The following is a 19267-nucleotide window of genomic DNA, read 5'->3' as shown; positions in this document are numbered from 1 at the left end:
CTGAACCTCAGTTTCTCAAATGTAGGAAAGGCAGATAACTGCAGCCAGCAAGGGGGGTGCAGGGGGGGGGGTGCAGAGACCACGACTTCAGTCTCAGCTTGTGTTCCACTGGTTAGCAACAGACAGAAAGCTCTTGGTACCACGCCTGGGAAGCATGCATGCGTGTGCACGAGTGCCTGCATCCGTGCATGCATGCATGTGTTGGTGTGTATGTCTATGAGTTTAGGTGCATGTATGTACTTGTGGAGGTCAGAGGCCAACTCTGTGGAACCATTTATCTCCTTCTATGGCAGGTTCCATGGTTTGAACTCAAGTCACTAGACATTGGTAACAGGCACTTTTACCCAGTAAGCCTCCTCACAGTGGCCCACGCCTGCAATTTAATGGGCACTGAATAACATATTTTGTATGTAATTGCTAAAAATCTGTAGCATTTTGCTACACGTAAGCCCCTTATTCATCTCCCCCTCTCTTGTCTCATGGCTCTGTCTTCACACACTGGCCAGTTAGCCGTGTAGCATCTCTCTATTAAGATCTCTTTTCAGCCGGGCGTGGTGGCGCACGCCTTTAATCCCAGCACTCGGGCGGATCACTGTGAGTTCGAGGCCAGCCTGGTCGACAAAGTGAGTCCAGGACAGCCAAGGCTACACAGAGAGACTCTGTCTCGAAAAACCAAAAAAAAAAAAAAAAAAAAAAGATCTCTTTTCAAGCAAGGCGAGGTGGAACAAATCTGTAATCCCAGCACTCGGGAGGCAGAGGCAGGCCAATCTCTGTGAGTTCGAGGCCAGCCTGGTCTACAAAGTGAGTCCAGGACAGCCAAGGCTACACAGAGAAACCCTGTCTCAAAAACCAAACCAAATCAAATGTTACCTCTTTGGAGAGGCCCCTCTCAACCCTCCAAAACTAGCCTTTTCGGTTTGGGGGTTGTTTTATTTTGAAACAGGGTTTCTCTGTGTAACGGCTCTGGCTGTCCTAGAACTTGCTCTGTAGACCAGGCTGACCTCGAACTCACAGAGATCCGCCTGCCTCTGCAAAACCAGCCTTTTATTTTGCAGAAGCTCATTTATTTTATTTTAGCCATGGTCTCACCATGTAGCCCTGGCTGGCCTAGAACTCACTATGTAGACCAGACCGGCCTCAGACTCGTCGAGATCCACCTGCCTCTGCCTCCTGAGTACTGGAATTTGAAGCTGTATAAACCATTCTTGATCGTGGGCCTGTAATCTCAGCCTGCGCAATTTGGTGAGTTCAAGGCCAGCCTGGGCTACCTAGTAAAATGGGTATCCTAGAAACCAAGATAACCAGGTGGATTGCTGTGAGTTCGAGGCCACCTTTGTCTACAAAAGTGAGTCCAGCACAGCCAGGGCTACACAGAAAAAACCTTGTCTCGAAGAAAAAAAGAAAAGAAAAAAAAAGAGAGAAAGAAACCATGATAACAATAATTGTGGGGCTGGAGAGGTGGCACAGTGGTTAAGAGCACTGTCTGTTCCTCCAAAGGACCCTGGTTCGATTCCCAGCACCCACATGGCAGCTCACTACTGTCTGTAAATTCCAGTTCCAAGCGATCTGATACCCTCACACCAATGCACATAAAATATAAATTAAATAAATTATTAAAAACAATAATTGTGAGAGTTATCCTTTGTCAACCTGATCGGGTCTGGAATCACCAGGTAGACAGTATCTGTCAGGGTGCTTCCTCAGAGGCTTAGCTGAGGAGAGAGGAACTAACCCAAATGAAGGCAGCTCCGTGAGTAGCCTGGGATCTCCGACTGAATAAAAAGAGAAAAAGGAGAGAGGGAACGGAGCAATAGCAATCATCTTGTTCTGCTTCCTGCCTGCAGATGGAATGTGACCATCAGCCTCACAGTCCGTTCACCACAGCTGGGCCAATCTGGCCGCCGCAACTTCCCACCACACTGAACTGCACCTGTAAACCGTGAGCCGGAGCAACCTTTCCCCTCCTTCAGTTGCCTTGGTCAGATATTTTGCCACCACAACAAGTAACTTATACATAGTTGGTTAAAATAAAAAGACACAAGGATTATCCGGAGCTGGAGAGATGGGTCAGAGGTTAAGAGCACTGTCTGCTCTTCCAGAGGTCCTGAGTTCAAGTCCCAGCAACCACATGGTGGCTCACAACCATCTATAATAAGATCTGGTGCCCTCTTCTGTCATGCAGGCACACATGCAGGCAGAACACAGTATATGTAATAAATAAATAAATCTAAAAAAAAAAAAAAAAAAAAAAAGAACAGTCATCCTAAGTGTTGGCAAAAACACAGAACTGTAACTCACCTACAAGTGCTAGTAAAAACAAAAAATATTGCTAGAACGTGTCACTGCCAGACGACAGAAGTATATACCCACTGCACATCCCAGCACCCTAACCACCTAGGGAACTGAAACATGGGTACATGGCAGGGCTTGTGTAGGAATGACCACAGCAGCATCACTCGTCATGATCAAATTGTTAACCCAAATGATGGCCACCCGAAGAACAGACAAGACTGTGTCATTGCCCACACCACAATGGAGTACTACTCAGCAACAAAAAGGAACAGACTAAGAAATGCCATGATGCGAGCAAACCTGCAAGTTAGCCTAGCAAATGAAGGAAGTCAGACTCAAAACGCTACCCATGGTCCGAGTCCATATTTACAACATTCTGAAACCAGCTGGGTGGTTTTCTGGGGTCAGAGGAGAAGGGCATACACTGATGGGAGGAAACATTTTTGAAAGGATGAAAATATCTTTGGTGAAACAAATACCCAATTGCTAAGATCCCATGAACGGTCACAGTAGACAGTGAATCTTAGCATACCCTATCTCTCCATAGGGTGCTACAAAACATTAAATATATACATATCTATGCTCACAAACCAAACGTGTGTCTCCCATACAGTTGAAGTGTTTTTGCCTTTTCTTCTCTGCTTATCTATATTTTGGGACATTTCCACCATGTTCCTGCAGGGGCACGCTCGTGAAGAAAGAAGCAGCCAGCTACAACTGGGTTATTCGCCAAGGACTCTGTTTTGCTTCAACATTGTTTGCTTGTGATGAAGTTGCCTGCTGGTCACGACTTTCTCATCTATCTTTTCTTGGTGGCACTTCTGAGAGGTGAGCTAAGGGAAAGGATAGAAAGAGGTCCAGAGGCTAATAGCGATGCTTTGTCCTCCCAGCCCTGGGCTTGGCTCGCACTTGGCTTTGGGATGAATGCACAGTAGGTTAATGATAGGGGGGTCCAGCTCCCTTTGGCAGCTCCACCTTCCATCCCAACCCAAGTCAACCCATGAATCCTCCAGGCCCCTAGAGAAAGTTGGCGGTCCAAGGCTGGCCAGTCTGTGGTTTGTGGGCCCTGGTGGGTACCACCTTCCTTCACATTGGTCAGACATGTTCGCATAGTCTTGGGGGAAGTCAAGAGCCCATTCATCTGCAAGGACCCATTTGGAGAATGACCACTCTTTTTGGCACATGGCATGGAAGGACACAGCATCCCTCTGAGAACCCCTCTGGGTAGGGTTCTCAGTGTCCACAGGCCTCTGGCTCTCTTTCCCATCACAGGCGTGGTTCATCTCCAAACTTTCCATCCACAAAAGGACAAGTCACCTCAGGAGACCTAAGTGGTCAGATATGGAACATGGCTGTTCCAGAGAGGTCTTCCTTAATGGTATCAGAGAGCTGTAGTCACACACAGTGCACCCAGACCCAAGTGTAAGGATAGAGATCTCATGGGGCTGATAAAGCTACGATGATAAAAAGAAAAACAGCATCATACAAATCTCTTGTGAGCAGAACATACAATTGTTTTCTCTAGCCAAGAAGGAACACAGAGGAAGGAAGCTCAGAGCTATTGGGGTGAGCACAGCGTCTGTCACCCCTAAATGCCAAATTGACAGACATGTGGGGGGTCTCTGACCTCAGGGTTTACACAAGCACTATTTTCAAGACTTAGGTTCATTAACGAACACCCCACTCCCCAAGCATACGTAGGACTTGTTATAGCTGAACCAAGAACACACTAATGCAGGAGCAAGGGTCAGATAGATATACAATGGAATAGTATTTAGCCACAAGAGGAAGGGAATTCAGACCCATGCAACAACACGGGTGAACCTTGAAAAGTGTCACATAAAAGTCACAAAAGGGGGCTGGAGAGGTGGCTCAGAGGTTAAGCTCACCATCTGTTCTTCCAGAGGTCCTGAGTTCAATTCCCAGCAACCACATGGTGGCTCACCACCATCTATAATGTGATATGATGCCCTTTTCTGGCCTGCAGATGTACATATAGGCAGAGCACTGCATACTAAATAAATAAATAAATCTTTTTTAAAAAGTCGCAAAAGGAAAAATACTGAGTAGTGTCATTTGTAAGGAGCCACAAAGTTCAGAGAGAAAGAACGGTAGCTACTAGGAGCTGGGAGGGGCAGGGGTATGGGGAGTTGGGCCCACAGTTTCTGTTTAGGATAATGTAGTGCTGGAAAGGGTCAGTGGACAGTTACATGGCAGCATGGATGGTCAGTGTCACTAAATTGCACACTTCCAAAAGACTAATGGGGCAAATTGTACAGTGGGGGTATTTTAACACGTGTACAAAGAAACAGGCTCCCTGCAAACACACGCTGCCTGCTTTACTATAGCCCGTTGGCATTCAGACCAAATCTTCGAGCAGACAGGGTTTGCCCTCAAGCAACGACAAGAACAAGGAAACACAGGGAATGCCACTGTGTTGAGTGTGCAGTGCTTGGGCGGTCACGGACTCTGAAAGCAGGGAGTTTGGAGAAACTTGGTGGCCTTGGTGTTCGGGATTTCCGAAGAGAGCTGTGATTTTTAACACGCCAGGGCAGAGAGCAGACTGCAACTCCCACAGCTCCCAGGGGCCACAGGGACAGGGTTGACATGGTTCTTGGTGTGGTCTATTTTTAGAGCCTGGAGTCATAAGTCTTCCCAGTAAACAACCAGCAATTCTCAGGCCACGGTCTCATACTAATCCAACACCAGCAGTGAGGACTCTGTAGAGCACCATCTCAGGCAACAGCTCGCTTGCCTACACGGATCACTCCCGGCTGCTGGGACCCAGGCAGCAGACAGGCAGCGCCAGGTCAGAGGTTGGTAGCTTCCTGAGCATAGAATTATAGATATTTGTTTAGAATGTCTTGGCCCGGAAGTCTCAAGGCCAACACAATGAAAACATGCTTTCCTGCCCCAACGTCGGTACTCCGACTCATTCCGTGGGCGGTCCCTTTCATCTTTAGGCAGGGAGTTTCCAGCCCCCCGCACCCTGCCATACCCATCTCCTTTGAAACGCAGGATTCCGTTCAAGCTGCCCAAAGACAAACCTCCCAGAATGCTGCTGTCTGTAGCCCTGTGACCCTGGCCCTACTGGGCCTCAGTCACTTTGTGAAACAGCAAGAACATTTTATGAATCGGCTGAGAGTGTTCTGAGACGCGGTTGGACATGTACAGCTATGAGGCAGTTTCTTCTGACACCGTGGCCACTGCTTATGACGGCCCTGGGAACAGTAAAGAGGCGGTCAGTGTGTGTTAAGGAAACAGGAGAGCTCAGAGTCCTGGATCCTGCAAACGTTTCCTTTTTTAAAATTTCCTTAAATTTCTAGCAACTGTATTAACGGAGTGGGGGGTGGGGTTGGAAATGTCCACTTAAGTGCAGGTTATTGATGCTATAGAAGAAATCAGCAGGGGCAGCCTACTTTGTCACCTCCTGGGGAGAAGCTCCGCTCTGTCAAGGTAATTTGCCCATATTCTGAGTGAGAGTTGGGGTGCATGCAGGGTCTCCTGCTCTCCTTTGCTTTTAGGGTTCATGAGTCACGCCCTGTGGAAGGGTTTGTGTTTGTCCTTCAGGGACTTCCCCCACACCGACTGACCAACTTCTCCTTCCCAGGAGGCTAGGAAGAAAGGCAGCGAGGAAGGTTGTCCGCACATGCCCAGGATTTCCAGAGAGGAGTTGGCGCTGTGTTGTCTTTCTTTCTCCCTTGCCTGCCGGAGGTAGGGGAAGGGAGCCAGCCTCCTGTCCTGCGATCTAAGCAGGCTCCCCAGGGCTCTTCTGGCTGCTGCTCAGTTGAGACATCCTGAAGTGGGTGTGGCCCGGGGACACTTCTTGGAATCAAACAAACCAACGCCCTAGAGCTGGTAGCGGGAGATCTTGGACTTTTCCCAGGAAAGGGCTACGGGAAGCTGTCCCAGCAACACAACCCAGGGCACTCCATCACAGGGACTCAGTATATAAGCACAGAGGTCACCTCTTCCCAGCTACTTAGGGTGACACATTTTCCCGAGCTCCATCCCAAAGGGCTTTGGAGAGAACCACTGGAAATGTGGATGCCATAGAGACTCGCTGGAGTCAGGGTCAAATGGGATTTCCAACGGAGAGACCTTGTCCCCTCTCCCTGGGCCTCAGTGTCTCTGTAGAGAAGGGTTCTGAGAGATTTTGAGGAAACAGGGCCCTCCAGATACAGCTCCAGAGCAGGAGCGGTTTGTAAGGTTGAAGGCTTCCCGATTGGCCGTCACCTGAGCTACCCACTGTCTCATTTTTTGGGTTTTGTTTTTTAAGGGGGCATCTTGGCACTCTCTTCTAATACTGCTATTGCGTCTGGACATCACAGTTCAGGGCCAGGGCCACAGACCCACTGCACCTTCCTTCTCTGGACTACTTCAGATGTTCCAAGCTGGGATGGTGAGGGGCACGTGGTTGCAGCCAGGCCCTTCCGGGGGCCCATCCCGGTGGGCCACTCGCCCATTGCGCAACGGCAGACGGCCAGGCCCTGGGCCCCCGCTGCTTGGGCCAGACTCGGACGGCAGGCCCGAGTCGCTGGGTTGCACGTCCACCACCATCCGCCTTCGCAGGAGACGGCCCTGCCGTTCGGAGTAGGCTTGCTTGTGGGCAGCCCAGGGTGGCCGGCAGAGCTGTGCACGGAAGGCAGCCTGGAAGCCGCGGCGGAAGTTCTCGTTGAAGTAGCCGTAGATGATGGGATTGGCACTGCTGTGGAAGAAGGCCAGCCAGTGTGCCAAGGGGAAGGCATAGACGGACAGCAGGTGCAGCTGCGGCTCGCTTAGCTGTCCGTAGTCGATGAGCAACAGCAACGCCCAGAGCGGCAGCCAGGACAACGTGAAGAAGAGCGCCACCATGACCAGCATGTGCACCACGCGGGCCCTGCGGCGCGACGCGCGGCCACCCTCGGCCACCGCCTCCTCCGCCTCGCGGGCTGGACCAGGGGCTTGGCACAGCTTGCGCGCGATGCGCGCGTACATCACCACGATGAGCGCCAGCGGCGCCAGGTAGATGTGCGCGAAGAGCACGGCGGTGTAGACCTTGCGCATGCTCTTTTCGGGCCAGGCCTCCCAGCACGAGTAGAGCGGATAAGAGCGGTTGCGAGCGTCCAACATGAAGTGATGCTCCTCTCGGGTGACGGTCAGAGTGACAGCCGAGGGACACATGATGAGCAGCGCCAGCGCCCAGATCACTGCGATGGTGAATAGCGCCTTCCGGAGGGTCAACTTCTCCCGGAAAGGGTGCACGATGCAGCGGAACCTGCAGCCCGGGGGCGGGAAGAGAGGCAGAGGGGTCTGGGAGAGGCCCAGCGGGCCAGAGCTGACCTGATTAGGGTCTGCTAGAAGAAGACGCCTGCCATTCATCACTACACTTGAAGCAGCATCCCGGAACAGCTCAGACACTAATCAGCGTAATTTACAAGTAAATTGGTTTGGTATTTGCAAGGGAGGCAGCTCACTCCGATAAACTGTACTGGAGACCAGCCTGGATTTAAGATAGGCGATGCTAGCCTGGTCTACAAAGTGAGTCCAGGACAGCCAAGGTGACACAGAGAAACCCTGTCTCGAAACAAACAAACAAAAAATAAAAACAAAAAAAAGCGAGTGGCACACACCTTTAATCCCAGCATTTGGGAGGCAGAGGCAAGAGGATCTCTGTGAGTTTGAGCCCATTCCGGTCTACAAAGAGAGTGGAGGACAGCCAGGTCTCTGTTACACAGAGAAACCCTGTCTCGAAAAACAGAGACACCAGGGTCACACAACTGTACCCTATTCTTATTAAAAGTTCATATCCTGCTGTGTTCCCTAACAGCCCTCACAGCTACAGCTACGTTGTTAAGAGGATGCACCAAGCTTGTGGTTTTTACCTCTATAAACCCTCTGCTCACTCAGCTGGAGGCTGTAGTCACAAGAGTTGGAGCCCTGTGTGGCTTAATTAAAAACTTTGGATTCATTAAGTGCTCATGCTGGTTTCCTTCTCTTGGGTGAGAACAGACACACACACACACACACACACACACACACACACACACACACACACACACACATGCGCGCGCGCGCAGTAGGAAAGCAAGTGTGCAGCGTGACTTCCGAACTTACTCCTTCTCACCCTTATTTAGTTATTATTTTTGAAATAGGGTCTCTAGCCTGGACCGGGCTTCACACTTCCTATGCATACAGAGGATGACCTTGAACTGCTAACCTTTCTGCCTTGCACCCTTAATTCACAGAAGGAAAGGTTCCTCAAGGTGTGAAGCAACTAGTACAAGACACACAGCCATCAAGTAGAAAGGACCACCTTGGAAACCCGGGATGCCCATCCCCCTGGGCCACTTAGACCCAGGCTATCAAAGCCTCACTTTGTATAGGCGCTCCTGAAACAGTAAAAGAAAAAAAAAGAAAATCTTCTTCACAGTAATTATTCTGGGAAGGAATTAAGGGGTTTTTTTTTTGTTTTTTGTTTTGTTTTTAGCACTTTCTCTTCTAAGCATCCAGGGTTGGGAGCTGCTGGTGGAGGTGAAGGAGGTGGAGCCTATCCCCTGTAGTGGGTCAAAGATCATTGCTTAACTGCCACGCTCTTGAAGGCAGGTGTCACACGAATGTCCTAAATGGGTTTGGATCAATACATGGCCATCTAGAAGAGCCAGCTGCTCAATGCCCTTTCTTGGTTTCCTTGTCTTCAAAACGGGGCCCATTATCAACCCTCCTCTGTGGGGTGATTGTGGATCAACTGAGGTCACCCCACTTGGGAGGCATTCTGAAGGCTGAAGACTGAAGGAAAACAGACAAACACAAAACAGAAACTACTTGGGCAGCAGAGGCAGGAGGATCAGGAGTTCATCTCAAACAAACAAAAATACAGCAAGGAAAAAAAAAAAAAGGATTGCCTACTTCTCAGAATGACTTCCCTGTCACCTGTGCCAGAAAACAGAGACACACACTCCTCCTGAAAACTGTGGGAGTCAGGCTCATTAGTTTGAATGGAATCAAAGTGTGGCACTGACTGCTGGCCAAAGGCCCTTTCTTCTTCACTCACCTGTGTCCTGCCCTCCTGCCCACTCTATCACCACAACCTGAAAGCACTTATCCCCTTTTCCACGGTCTATTTAAGCCTCACTGCCTTAGCCTGTATGACCCTGTCTTTCTGGCTTCCTAGCATTGGACACAGGAGAAGGAACTCTCCAGAGAACAGATGGCCCCCGGAAGCTCCTGGTACTGTGCCAGGTGGAGGAAACTCCTGGGATCCTTTGGAAAGGCTTCCTTGAGGGGGCGGAGCTTGATAAACTGTAAGTACCACAGGGAGATAGATGCTTTACATTCTCATGTCACTCAACAATGATAGGAAAACAAAGGCTAAGGGCAGAAGAGACGGTTCAGCCATTAAAACCCGAGACTCACAATTGAAAAAGACAAGGAAAATAAAAAGTTAGAGGATCAAGAACTTGTCACATAACCTAACTACGTTTTGTGGAGAGGGGACCCAGCTCCATTGTGCCAGTTGCCTACCTCACAGAGGTGGGGTCTGGGCTGGGCACGCAGGGCCCTTACTTAGCATGCACGAAGGCCCGAGTTCAATCCTCAGCACCAGGGAAAATGAGGCGCAGCGGCTGATGCCTGTAAGCTTAGGATCAGGCAGGGAGTGTCAGGAGGATCAAAAGCTGAGCGTCATCTTCAAGTACACAATGAGTTCAAGGCCAACCTAACAAAACCAGTAAAACCGGAATTGGATGGCAGCAGAGGGGGAATGAAAAGGGAAATTTGAGATTCTAGAAAGGGCAGGGCTGAAAAGGGCTGCTGCTGGGGAGAGGGACCGGGAAGAAGATATGGGTATGTGGAAGGAATTGTGTGAGCAGTTGGTGGCTTGGACTGTGGGCTAAGAATTGCCCGTGAACTTTTCAAACACAGTTGTTTGAAGCCTCTGGCATTTATAGATACGATTCCTCCTAAAGTAGCTGAATGAGTGGCTCAAGATCATCACACAGTGGGACAGTGATGAGGACAAAAGCCATCTGGTCTACCTACCTCCTAGTCCTTGGGGGAAAGACTCCCTGCCCACCCAGGAGCCCTTACCACACTGGCCATACTTAATGCATAACCGGGGTGGGGTCACAACTGCCTGTTCTGGGATGGAAAGCTTAGGCACTGGGGCCAAAGCCTCACTCAGCCAAGGCTGCATGCTACACCTTGGCCACACATACAGAACCATGCTTAATTGAGACTCTGCTGGAGTCTGAGGCTGAATGACCAGAAGTGATGGACTGAGTAAGGCCAGGACATCCAGGAAGCAGAAAGCAGGAGATGGGAACAGAAACGGACCTTTTCTTTCCAGCTCTACCAAGCCCACCCATCATCTGCAGACAGTCTCCTCAAGTTCTGGCTCCCAGGGCTCAAACAGAGGAGAGGTAGGCTTCCTGATGCCCAGGATGCACACTGCCTTGAGCCCCTAGCAGACCCCAGAAATTGCTACAAGACCTTTTCAGGACTGGCCTCTGCCTTCCGGAAGTGGATAGAGTGGTATTCTTCATAGGCCTTCCTTATGTCTTCCAGCTAGCCCAGTGTCAGAGGCATCAGCTCTCTCAGTGCCAGCCCCCGGTGACCCAGGGAAGTGTCTCACCTTTCCACGGCGATGGCCACCAGGGTGAAAACCGATGCAGACACTGACATGCCCTGCACCAAGCCGCTCATCTTGCATGTGACATTGTCAAAAGGCCAACCTGTAATGACAGAGGTCCCCACAGGTGAAAGATGCCTACCCAACAAAACGTAGAGAGCACCAGCCATGTAAGCCGATGTCCCCTCGAAAAATGGCTCATTTCTCCCTGTGCTGTGAGGGGTCATTAGGTCTCTGAGTCTGTGGCCGGGGAGTCAACCATTCTGCCTTTTAGGGAGATGGCCTTTAGTTGACAACTGATTATCTTTAGGTCCCTCTGTCCCTGCTGGTGTCTGAATCCTATTGTCCAGCCCAGGAGGGAGGCCGTTCCTTCCTCACAGTAGCCCTACCATTATTCTATTATTCTTATCACATCCCCACAGCCTACACATTATCATCACACACGTGTATACTGAAGTGAACAACAACAACAACAAAAAGTCAATAGGCTATGGATAAACAAAGATATTTCTTCCCCATTGAGAACAAAGCTACAAAAAAAAAAAAAGAGAACAAAGCTACAAAGAAGGAAGGAGGAGGCATGTTAACGTAAATTTTCTGATTTTTGGATTGGAATCTGACGTATATTAGTATGGACCATAGTTTCCGAAATGCAGGCAGATGGCTAAGACATAGGAGTAAAGACAGAGCTGGGTATGATGGCACGCTCTTTTAATCTCAGCACTTGGGAAACAGAGGCAGACAGATCTCTATGTTCCAGGCCAGCCTGGGCTACATAGTGAGACCCTGTCTCAAAACAAACAAAAAAGACATGTGCCAAAGAACTCTGAGACAATACGCATTCACTTCCCAGCTCTGTTCCTTCAGAGAGTCTAGAGCCAGGACACCCCAACATTGGTAAGCATACCTAGAAATTAGACCTTTGTTTGTAAATATTATATTCCTTGGCCTGTGGCTACGGCTCAGCAGCTAAGGGCACTTGTTGCTCTTGCAGAGGACTCTGGTTCAGTCCCCAGCACCCATATGTTAGCTCATGGCCCCCCATAATGCTCTAGTTCCAGGAGATCTGATGCCCTCTTCTGACCTCTGTGGGCATCACCTATATGTGCATATATGCAAGCAAAACACTCATATGCATAAAATAAAAATTACACTCCAATAAAAGGAAACAAGGCTTTTTAAAGCACTAGTTAATTCCAGGGCTGACGTAAGAAAAACATGAGGTGGGCTGGAGAGATGGCTCAGAGGTTAAGAGTCCTGGCTACTCTTCCACAGGTCCTGAGTTCAATTCCCAGCAACCGCATGGTGGCTCACAACTATCTATACTGAAGTCTGGTGCCCTCTTCTGGTGTGCAGGCACACATGCAAGTGAAATGCTGTATACATAATAAATAAATAAATCTTTAATAAAAAAAGAAAAAAAAACCATGAGGTGATCCAGAACATTCTGTGGGGCTGGGAAGTACTCCAAACATCATGGTAGCATATGGGAAGGACACGGAAGCCAGCTGCAGTGAGCTTCCAATTGCCAGACCTAGAGTAGTGTAAGCAACAAAATAAACAACAGTGTTGGATTAAAGGCCGAGAAGCCGAGATCCAATTAGTAAGCACAGAGGATGTAAAGGTCGGTCATTGAGAGGAAACAGGATGGGAGGCAGTGCTGTGGGCAGCAACAGACAAGGCACTGTGTGGTTAGTGCAAAAATATAATGAGCCATGACATTTGCATAGTCTCGGAGGAGCACCCTAGGGTCCTTCTCAATTAAAAAGGGGGATGTGGCTGCTTTACAGCTGAGAGACAACGGTGACTGACTTTCTTTTTTTCTTTTTTAAGATTTTCTATGCGTCAATTTTCACTTTCACGCTACCTTGGATACTGGAACCACACATTATACAGACTTTTAGAGAGTTCTGATTATTTTATGTATCTTCTTCTGTAAATTTGGCTCCAAGAATGTGCGTTGTTGCCACACTGACTTTATCTGTGCCTGTAAAAATGTTGAAATACCATCAATAGAGTGATATCTTTTTTTGTTTTGTTTTGTTTTGTTTTTTGTTTTTTGAGACAGGATTTCTCTATGTAGCCTTGGCTGTCCTGGACTCACTTTGTAGACCAGGCTGGCCTCGAACTCACAGTGATCTGCCTGCCTCTCCCTCCCTAGTCCTAGGATTAAAGGCATGCACCACCATGCCCAGCTAGAGATATCTTTTTTTTTTTTAAAGTATTTATTTGTTTGTTACACATTCAGTGTTCTGCCTCCATATACACCTGCACATCAGAAGAGGGCGCCAGCTCTCATTATAGATGGTTGTGAACCACCATGTGGTTGCTCAGAATTGAACTCAGGACCCCTGAAAGAGCAGACAGTGCTCTTAACCTCTGAGCCATCTCTCTAGCCCCGAGATATCTTTTTTTTTTTTAACTATGCCTGCACTTGTGAGAAATAAAATTTCTCAAGATCAGCCCTCTCAGAGCCACTGTCTATCACTCTCTCACAGGTGGCCCGTCAAAGGTTTTGACTGAGTCCATCAGATGTCTTAACATACAGCTGCCATCCCAGAGCTCAGATTTGAGAGAATCACACAGCCTGGCTGCATAGCCAGTTCCAGACTAGCTGGAACTACAGAGTGAGATCTGACAGTCACCCTAGCCTTCTCCGCAACCCCCTCCAAAAAAGGCTAGGGTTATCTCCCAATCTGGTGGTTTGAATAAGAACAGCCCAATATAGGCTCTCTCTATATATATATTTTTAATGTTTAGTCATCAGGGCATGGAGCCCTTTGAAGGATTAGAAGGTTTAGGAGGTGTGGCCTTACTGGAGGGGGTGCATTGCTGGGGCGGGCTTTGAAGTTTTCTCTTTCTTTCTTTCTTTCTTTCTTTCTTTCTTTTTGTTGTTTTGAGACAGGGTTTCTCTGTGTAGCCTTGTCTGTCCTGGACTCCCTTTGTAGACCAGGCTGGCCTTGAACTCACAGAGATCCACCTGCCTCTGCCTCCTGAGTGCTGGGATTACATGCATGCGTCACTGCGCCCAGGTTGGGCTTCGAAGTTTTGTTGTTATTGTTGTTTGTTTCCAAGAAAGGGTCTCTCTGTGTAGCCTTGGTTTGATCTGGACTCTCTTTGCAGACAAAGCTGGCCTCGAACTCACAGAGATATGCCTACTTCTACCTCCTGAATGCTGGGATTTAAGGGGTGTGCCACTGTGCCCAGCTGGGCTTTGAAGATTTCATTTCTTTTTCTTTTTTTCTGAGACAGGGTTTCTCCGTGTAGCCTTGTCTGTCCTGAACTTACTTTGTAGACCAGGCCAGCCTTGAACTCACAGCGATCCACCTGTCTCTGCCTCTGGAGTGCTGGGTAAATTAAAGGCGTGCACCACCACCGCCACCCGGCTTTGAAGATTTAAAAAAAAGCCATGTCAGGCTCAGTTCTCTTTGCCTATGTCAGGACGTGGCTCTTAGCTACTTCTCTAGCACCATGTTTGTCGCCATGCTCTCTGCCACCATGATAATGCACTGTACCATGGACACTGTAGGCAGGCACAGTTAGATGCTTTCTCTCATAAGAGTTGCCTTGTTCCCAGTGCCTCTTCACAGCGACAGAACAGTGACTAAGACAGCCATGGTATTCCAGATGCCCACAGTTATAAAGTGGGATGCATACAATTACCAGCCTTCACTTTGGACCCATTATGAATAGAACCCACCGTTCAGACCTGTTATAGGCTCACAGATGTCATCCTGCCATTTGTATACCTGAGTGTCTATGCTTGCAAAAATGTGTGCTATTGTTGCTGTGTTGTCACCGAAATGGCCTTTGGAGTGGTCCGTGTTGTTGCTGTTATTGCAATGACCTTGTGCTTAATGTTTGCTTGAGAATGATTCTGTTGTGATGTTGGTTTCTATTTCACTGTGCAGCCCAGGCTGGCCTCAAACTGTTGATTGTGATTCAGCCTCTTGAGTTCTGGGGTTATAGAGATCATCACACCTGGTTCACTGATTCGAGATTTGAGCATTCAGGTTGTGTTTCTTGGAATTAGGGTTCAAACACCTAGAAAATGATATTTATGAGAAACTAGTGAAAGTAAAAAAAAAAAAGCCACAGATAACATATGGCATAGAGAAGCTTTCTCCTTTCTTTGTGGTTGTTGGGGAAGGTGACTGGAGCAAGTGCAAGGATCCAATCATAGCTTTTGCTGAAGGATGTTTTTGTGCACTGTATATTCAAATGCTGGTTTCTGTTCCCCAGACAGCTGAGTACTGACCGCGCATCCTCTGTCTTAAAACTTTGTAAACATTGTTCTCCATCACCTTCTGATTGGTAGAGTAAAGAGCTGAACAGCCAATAGCCAGGCAGGAAAGGAAAAGGGTGTGGCTTCTAGGTGGGGGTGGGGGTGGGGCGGGTCTCAGGTGAGGGCAGACAGAGTTGCCATCAGGACACAGATGAAGAAGTAGGCACCACGGTGAGACTAATAAGGCAGGCGGCTGGACCTAGCAAGGCCAGTACTGACCGGTTAGAATATATCATAATCTGCCCAGCTGTTATACCTAAGGCTTATAGGAAATAAATAAATATAAATCTCCTTCTCATTATTCAGAGCAAAGGTGGACATTAAAAGCTTTGCTCTTTTTCTTTAAGTCTAATATAGTTTCAAGGGGGTTGGAGAGGTGGCTTGTGGCTAAGAGCACTTCCTGCAGGGGATTTGTATTCACTTCCTAGTTCCTTTATGATAGCTCAGAAGCATCTATGACTCCAGTTCAAGGGGGACCTGATGGCCTCTTCTATCTTCTACAGCCACCAAGGGACACATGTGGTACACATATATACATGCAAGCAAAATACCCATACACATCAAGTAAGATAATTTTTAAAAAATTTTTGCGCAGTGGTGGCTCACCGCTTTAATCTCAGCACTACAGAGGCAGAGGCAGGAAGATCTCAGAGTTCAAGAACAGCCAGGGCTACACAGGAAACCTCTGTCTCAAAAAACAAACAAACAAACAAAAAGTTTACCAGAATAGGCAAACACTCACATGTAAAAGTACCTAGCCGGGCAGTGGTGGTGCATGTGTTTAATCCCAGCACTCAGGAGGCAGAGGCAGGTGGATTGCTGTGAGTTCGAGGCCAGCCTGGTCTACAAAGTGAATCCAGGACAGCCAAAGCTACACAGAGAGACCCTGTCTTGAAAAACAGACAAACAAACAAACAAACAAACAAACAAACCATCTGGCTCCAGCATGCAGGTCCACAGTGACAAGCGCGGGCAGTCATGCATCTTCTGTCACACAGAACTATCCTGTCACCTCAGGAAGCTCCCACTGGTTCCTTCATTATTGGGCCCTCCCTCCACTCCCTGATTCTGTCAAGCTGTTTTCTCTGGAGACAGAAAATACAGTTTGGCCTTTGAAAATGTCATATAAATCATTAAACCACTCATACCCTTTTCAGACGGATGGAGTAGGGTAGGCGAGGCTGTCTGTGGGAGCTAAAAGAAGGATGTTCGGGTGTGGCATCTGTGCAGGGACCAGAACTCACCAGTGAATGGGGGCTCTGACAGGCACACAGCCAGACAACAGGCTCTCCGTGCGCCTTCACTCAATGGCTCATGAGTCTGCAAAACCTCGGGCTTCCCCTCCCTGGTCCTGGCACTATAAAGAGGGAACGCAGACCAAGGAGGAGCCCCTGGAACGGCTCGCTCCCCTGACAGCTGAGGAATCTTCACCCCTCAGCCCTCTAGGGCAATCCATGGCTCAGGGAAACTGGCCACTCGCAGCCTGGGGTCTCAAAAACTCTGATATTAAGACAAGAAAAGCTCAACTGGGCTTGGTGACGCACACCTTTAATCCCAGCACTCAGGAGGCAGAGGCAGGTGGATCGCTGTGAGTTTGAGGCCAGCCTGGTTTACAAAGCGAGTCCAAGACAGTAAAGACTACACAGAGAGACCCTGTTTCAAAAAAAAAAAAAAAAGAAAAGAAAAAGAAAAAAAGAAAAGCTGATCATCAAAGGAGCTGGTGCGACATCTGATAGCTGCAGGAATTTAGAAGCCGGATGGTCTAATGGGATTTAAAGACCTACCCAGTCTCAACTCAGTGGCCAGCCAGTCCCTACCCTGATCCTCCCAGGCACTGGGAGCTCATTACCTACAGGGCAAGACCATCTTCTGTGGGATGAAAGAAAGAGACGAAAGGGGTGAGCTTCCGGGAGAACGTCTCCTGCCTCCTACCCTTCCGACTCCCTCTCCTCCCCGCCCTCCAGTTCTGCCCACAAGAGCTCTGCCCAAGAGTGCAGCCACAGGGGAATACTAAAGATTAGACAGAGGCTGTGAGAACACTGGCCTCGACACTGGCAAGCTAAGTAATTACAGACCAGTCCGTTAACTGCTCTGAGCTTGTTTCCTCACCCATAAAATGAGGATAATAACAAAGCGTGCCTGGTTGGATAATTCTGGGATTAATTACGATAACATACAAATCATATGTCCCATCATGCCTGGCGGAAAGAAAATGATGAGCCCCTTAGACTTGTTAAATTCTCAGGTCAGCGTCTCATGCACAACTCCGTCAGGGTTTGAGGCAATGGCTCCTTAGCCAAAAAGCCTGCTCGGTGATCTCCGTCCTCCCAGCTTCTGCTTCGGCCTTCAGCCGGAAAGTGGAAGTGAAGGGGAGGGCCTTCCCGCTGCCCCTAGGCCGCACTCACCAGTGATGAGGTTGTCCACAAGGGTGGTGGGCATGCAGAACACGCCCACCAGCAGGTCGCTGACAGCCAGGTTGAGGATGAACATGTTGGTGACGGTGCGCATGTGCCGGTTCTTGAGCACAATGAAGCAGACTAGGGTGTTGCCCACCATGCAGAGGAGGAAGATGAGCACATAGGCCACAATGAACATGGCTGCCACGGGTGAGGAGTGCTGATAGTAGGAGGAGAAGGTGAGGCTGGCAGCCAGGGTAGCCTCAGTATCACTCCCATTCTCACTTAAGGGCCAGCTGCCATTGGGAGGCTCCCCTAGGAGGAAAGGAGCAGAAGACTGAGGACCTAAGCCAAGAAGAAGTGAATGACTTTTCTTTTCTTTTTTTTGAGATTTACTTACAGTAAATGTATACAGTGCTCTGCCTGCATGTACACCTGCAGGCCAGAAGAGGGCATCATATCACATTATGGATGGTTGTGAGCCACCATGTGGTTGCTGGGAATTGAACTCAAGACCTCTGGAAGAGCAGACAGTGCTCTTAACCTCTCAGCCATCTTGCCAGTCCCGTGAATGACTTTTCACCACTGAAAACTCGACCCTTGGATGGGGAGGTAGCTCAGAGTGCTTGCCTGGCATGCGCGAAGCTGTGGGCCGATCCCTCGTACCACATGAAGTGGGTATAGGGGTACATGCCTTTAATCCCAGCATTTGGGAGATGGAGGCCAGAGGATCAGAAGTTCAAAGCCATTCTCATCTACTTAAGAGAGTTTGAAACCACCTTCAGACAAATGAAGCCTTCAAAGAAAATGAAGGGAAAGTGTGTGTTTCTTTGTGTCCTGGGTGTGTCATACCCTAAGGTTACTCATTACTGTCCACTGTTCCAAGGACAACTGGACACACTGATTGAGGATTTTTTTTTTAATTTTTAGATTCATAAGTGGTTTTGCCTGTACACATGTACATGTGCCGTGTGTATGCCTGGTATCCGTGGAAGTCAGAAGAAGGCATTGGAGCCAGGTGGAGTGTTGCACACCTTTAATCCCAGCACTGCCATGCAGGTGCTGGGAATTGAACCTGGAGCCAGAGGCAGGTGGATCTCTGTGAGTTCAAGGCCAGCCTGGTCTACTAAGTGAGGTCCAGGACAGCCATGGCTGTTACACAGAGAAATCCTGTCTCGAAAAATCAGAAGAAGAAGAGGGGAAGGAGGGGGAAGAGGAAGAGGAAGGAAGAGATGGCATTGGATCCCCTAGAGCTAGAGTTAAGGTTGGTTGTGAGTCACAGTGTGGGTGCTAGGAACCGTACTGGGGTCCTCTGCAAGAGCAGCGAGTGCTCTCAATCACTCAGCCTTCCTCCCATCCTTCATCAAGGACTTTCGGTTTCCCTGCACTCACATGCAAACTGCTATTCTCCATCAACACCTTCCACCTGCCCCCATATCATCTTTTTGGGATCAGAAGACCTCTTTTTGTGTGTGTGTGTATGTGTGTGTGTGGTGTGTGTGTGTGTGTGTGTGTGTGAGACAAGGTCTTATGTATCGAGCTATCCTTGAACTCATCACGTAGCCACGGATGACTCTATACTCTCATCCTCCTGCCTCTTCCTACGTGGATCCTCATGCCCAGTTTATGTGGCAGAACCCAGGGGTTTATGCATGTTAAGCAAGCAGGCTGCCGACTGAGCTACAT

The 19267-nt window shown here is 48.8% G+C and overlaps 1 protein-coding gene across 1 annotated transcript in view; it reads right to left on the bottom strand.

Annotated features, from left to right (window-relative positions):
- Window positions 1-700: 700 nt before the first annotated feature.
- Window positions 701-19267, bottom strand: part of NPFFR1 (neuropeptide FF receptor 1) — a 34025-nt gene continuing 15458 nt past the window's right edge. Inside the window, exons 2-5 of the mRNA XM_084754692.1 lie at window positions 17591-17896; window positions 10904-11003; window positions 5291-7549; window positions 701-5116 (exon numbers count right to left, since the gene is read on the bottom strand). Coding sequence (XP_084610818.1) covers window positions 6673-7549; window positions 10904-11003; window positions 17591-17896 — 1283 coding nt within the window. The 3' untranslated portion in view covers window positions 701-5116; window positions 5291-6672. The remainder of the gene's footprint in view (window positions 5117-5290; window positions 7550-10903; window positions 11004-17590; window positions 17897-19267) is intronic.

The sequence above is a fragment of the Acomys minous genome (genome assembly GCF_964271855.1).
Source record: "Acomys minous genome assembly, chromosome: 13".
Classification (NCBI taxonomy): Eukaryota; Metazoa; Chordata; class Mammalia; order Rodentia; family Muridae; genus Acomys; species Acomys minous.
The sequence above is the reverse complement of the archived record's forward strand: the minus strand, read 5'-3'. Positions and strand labels throughout refer to the sequence as shown.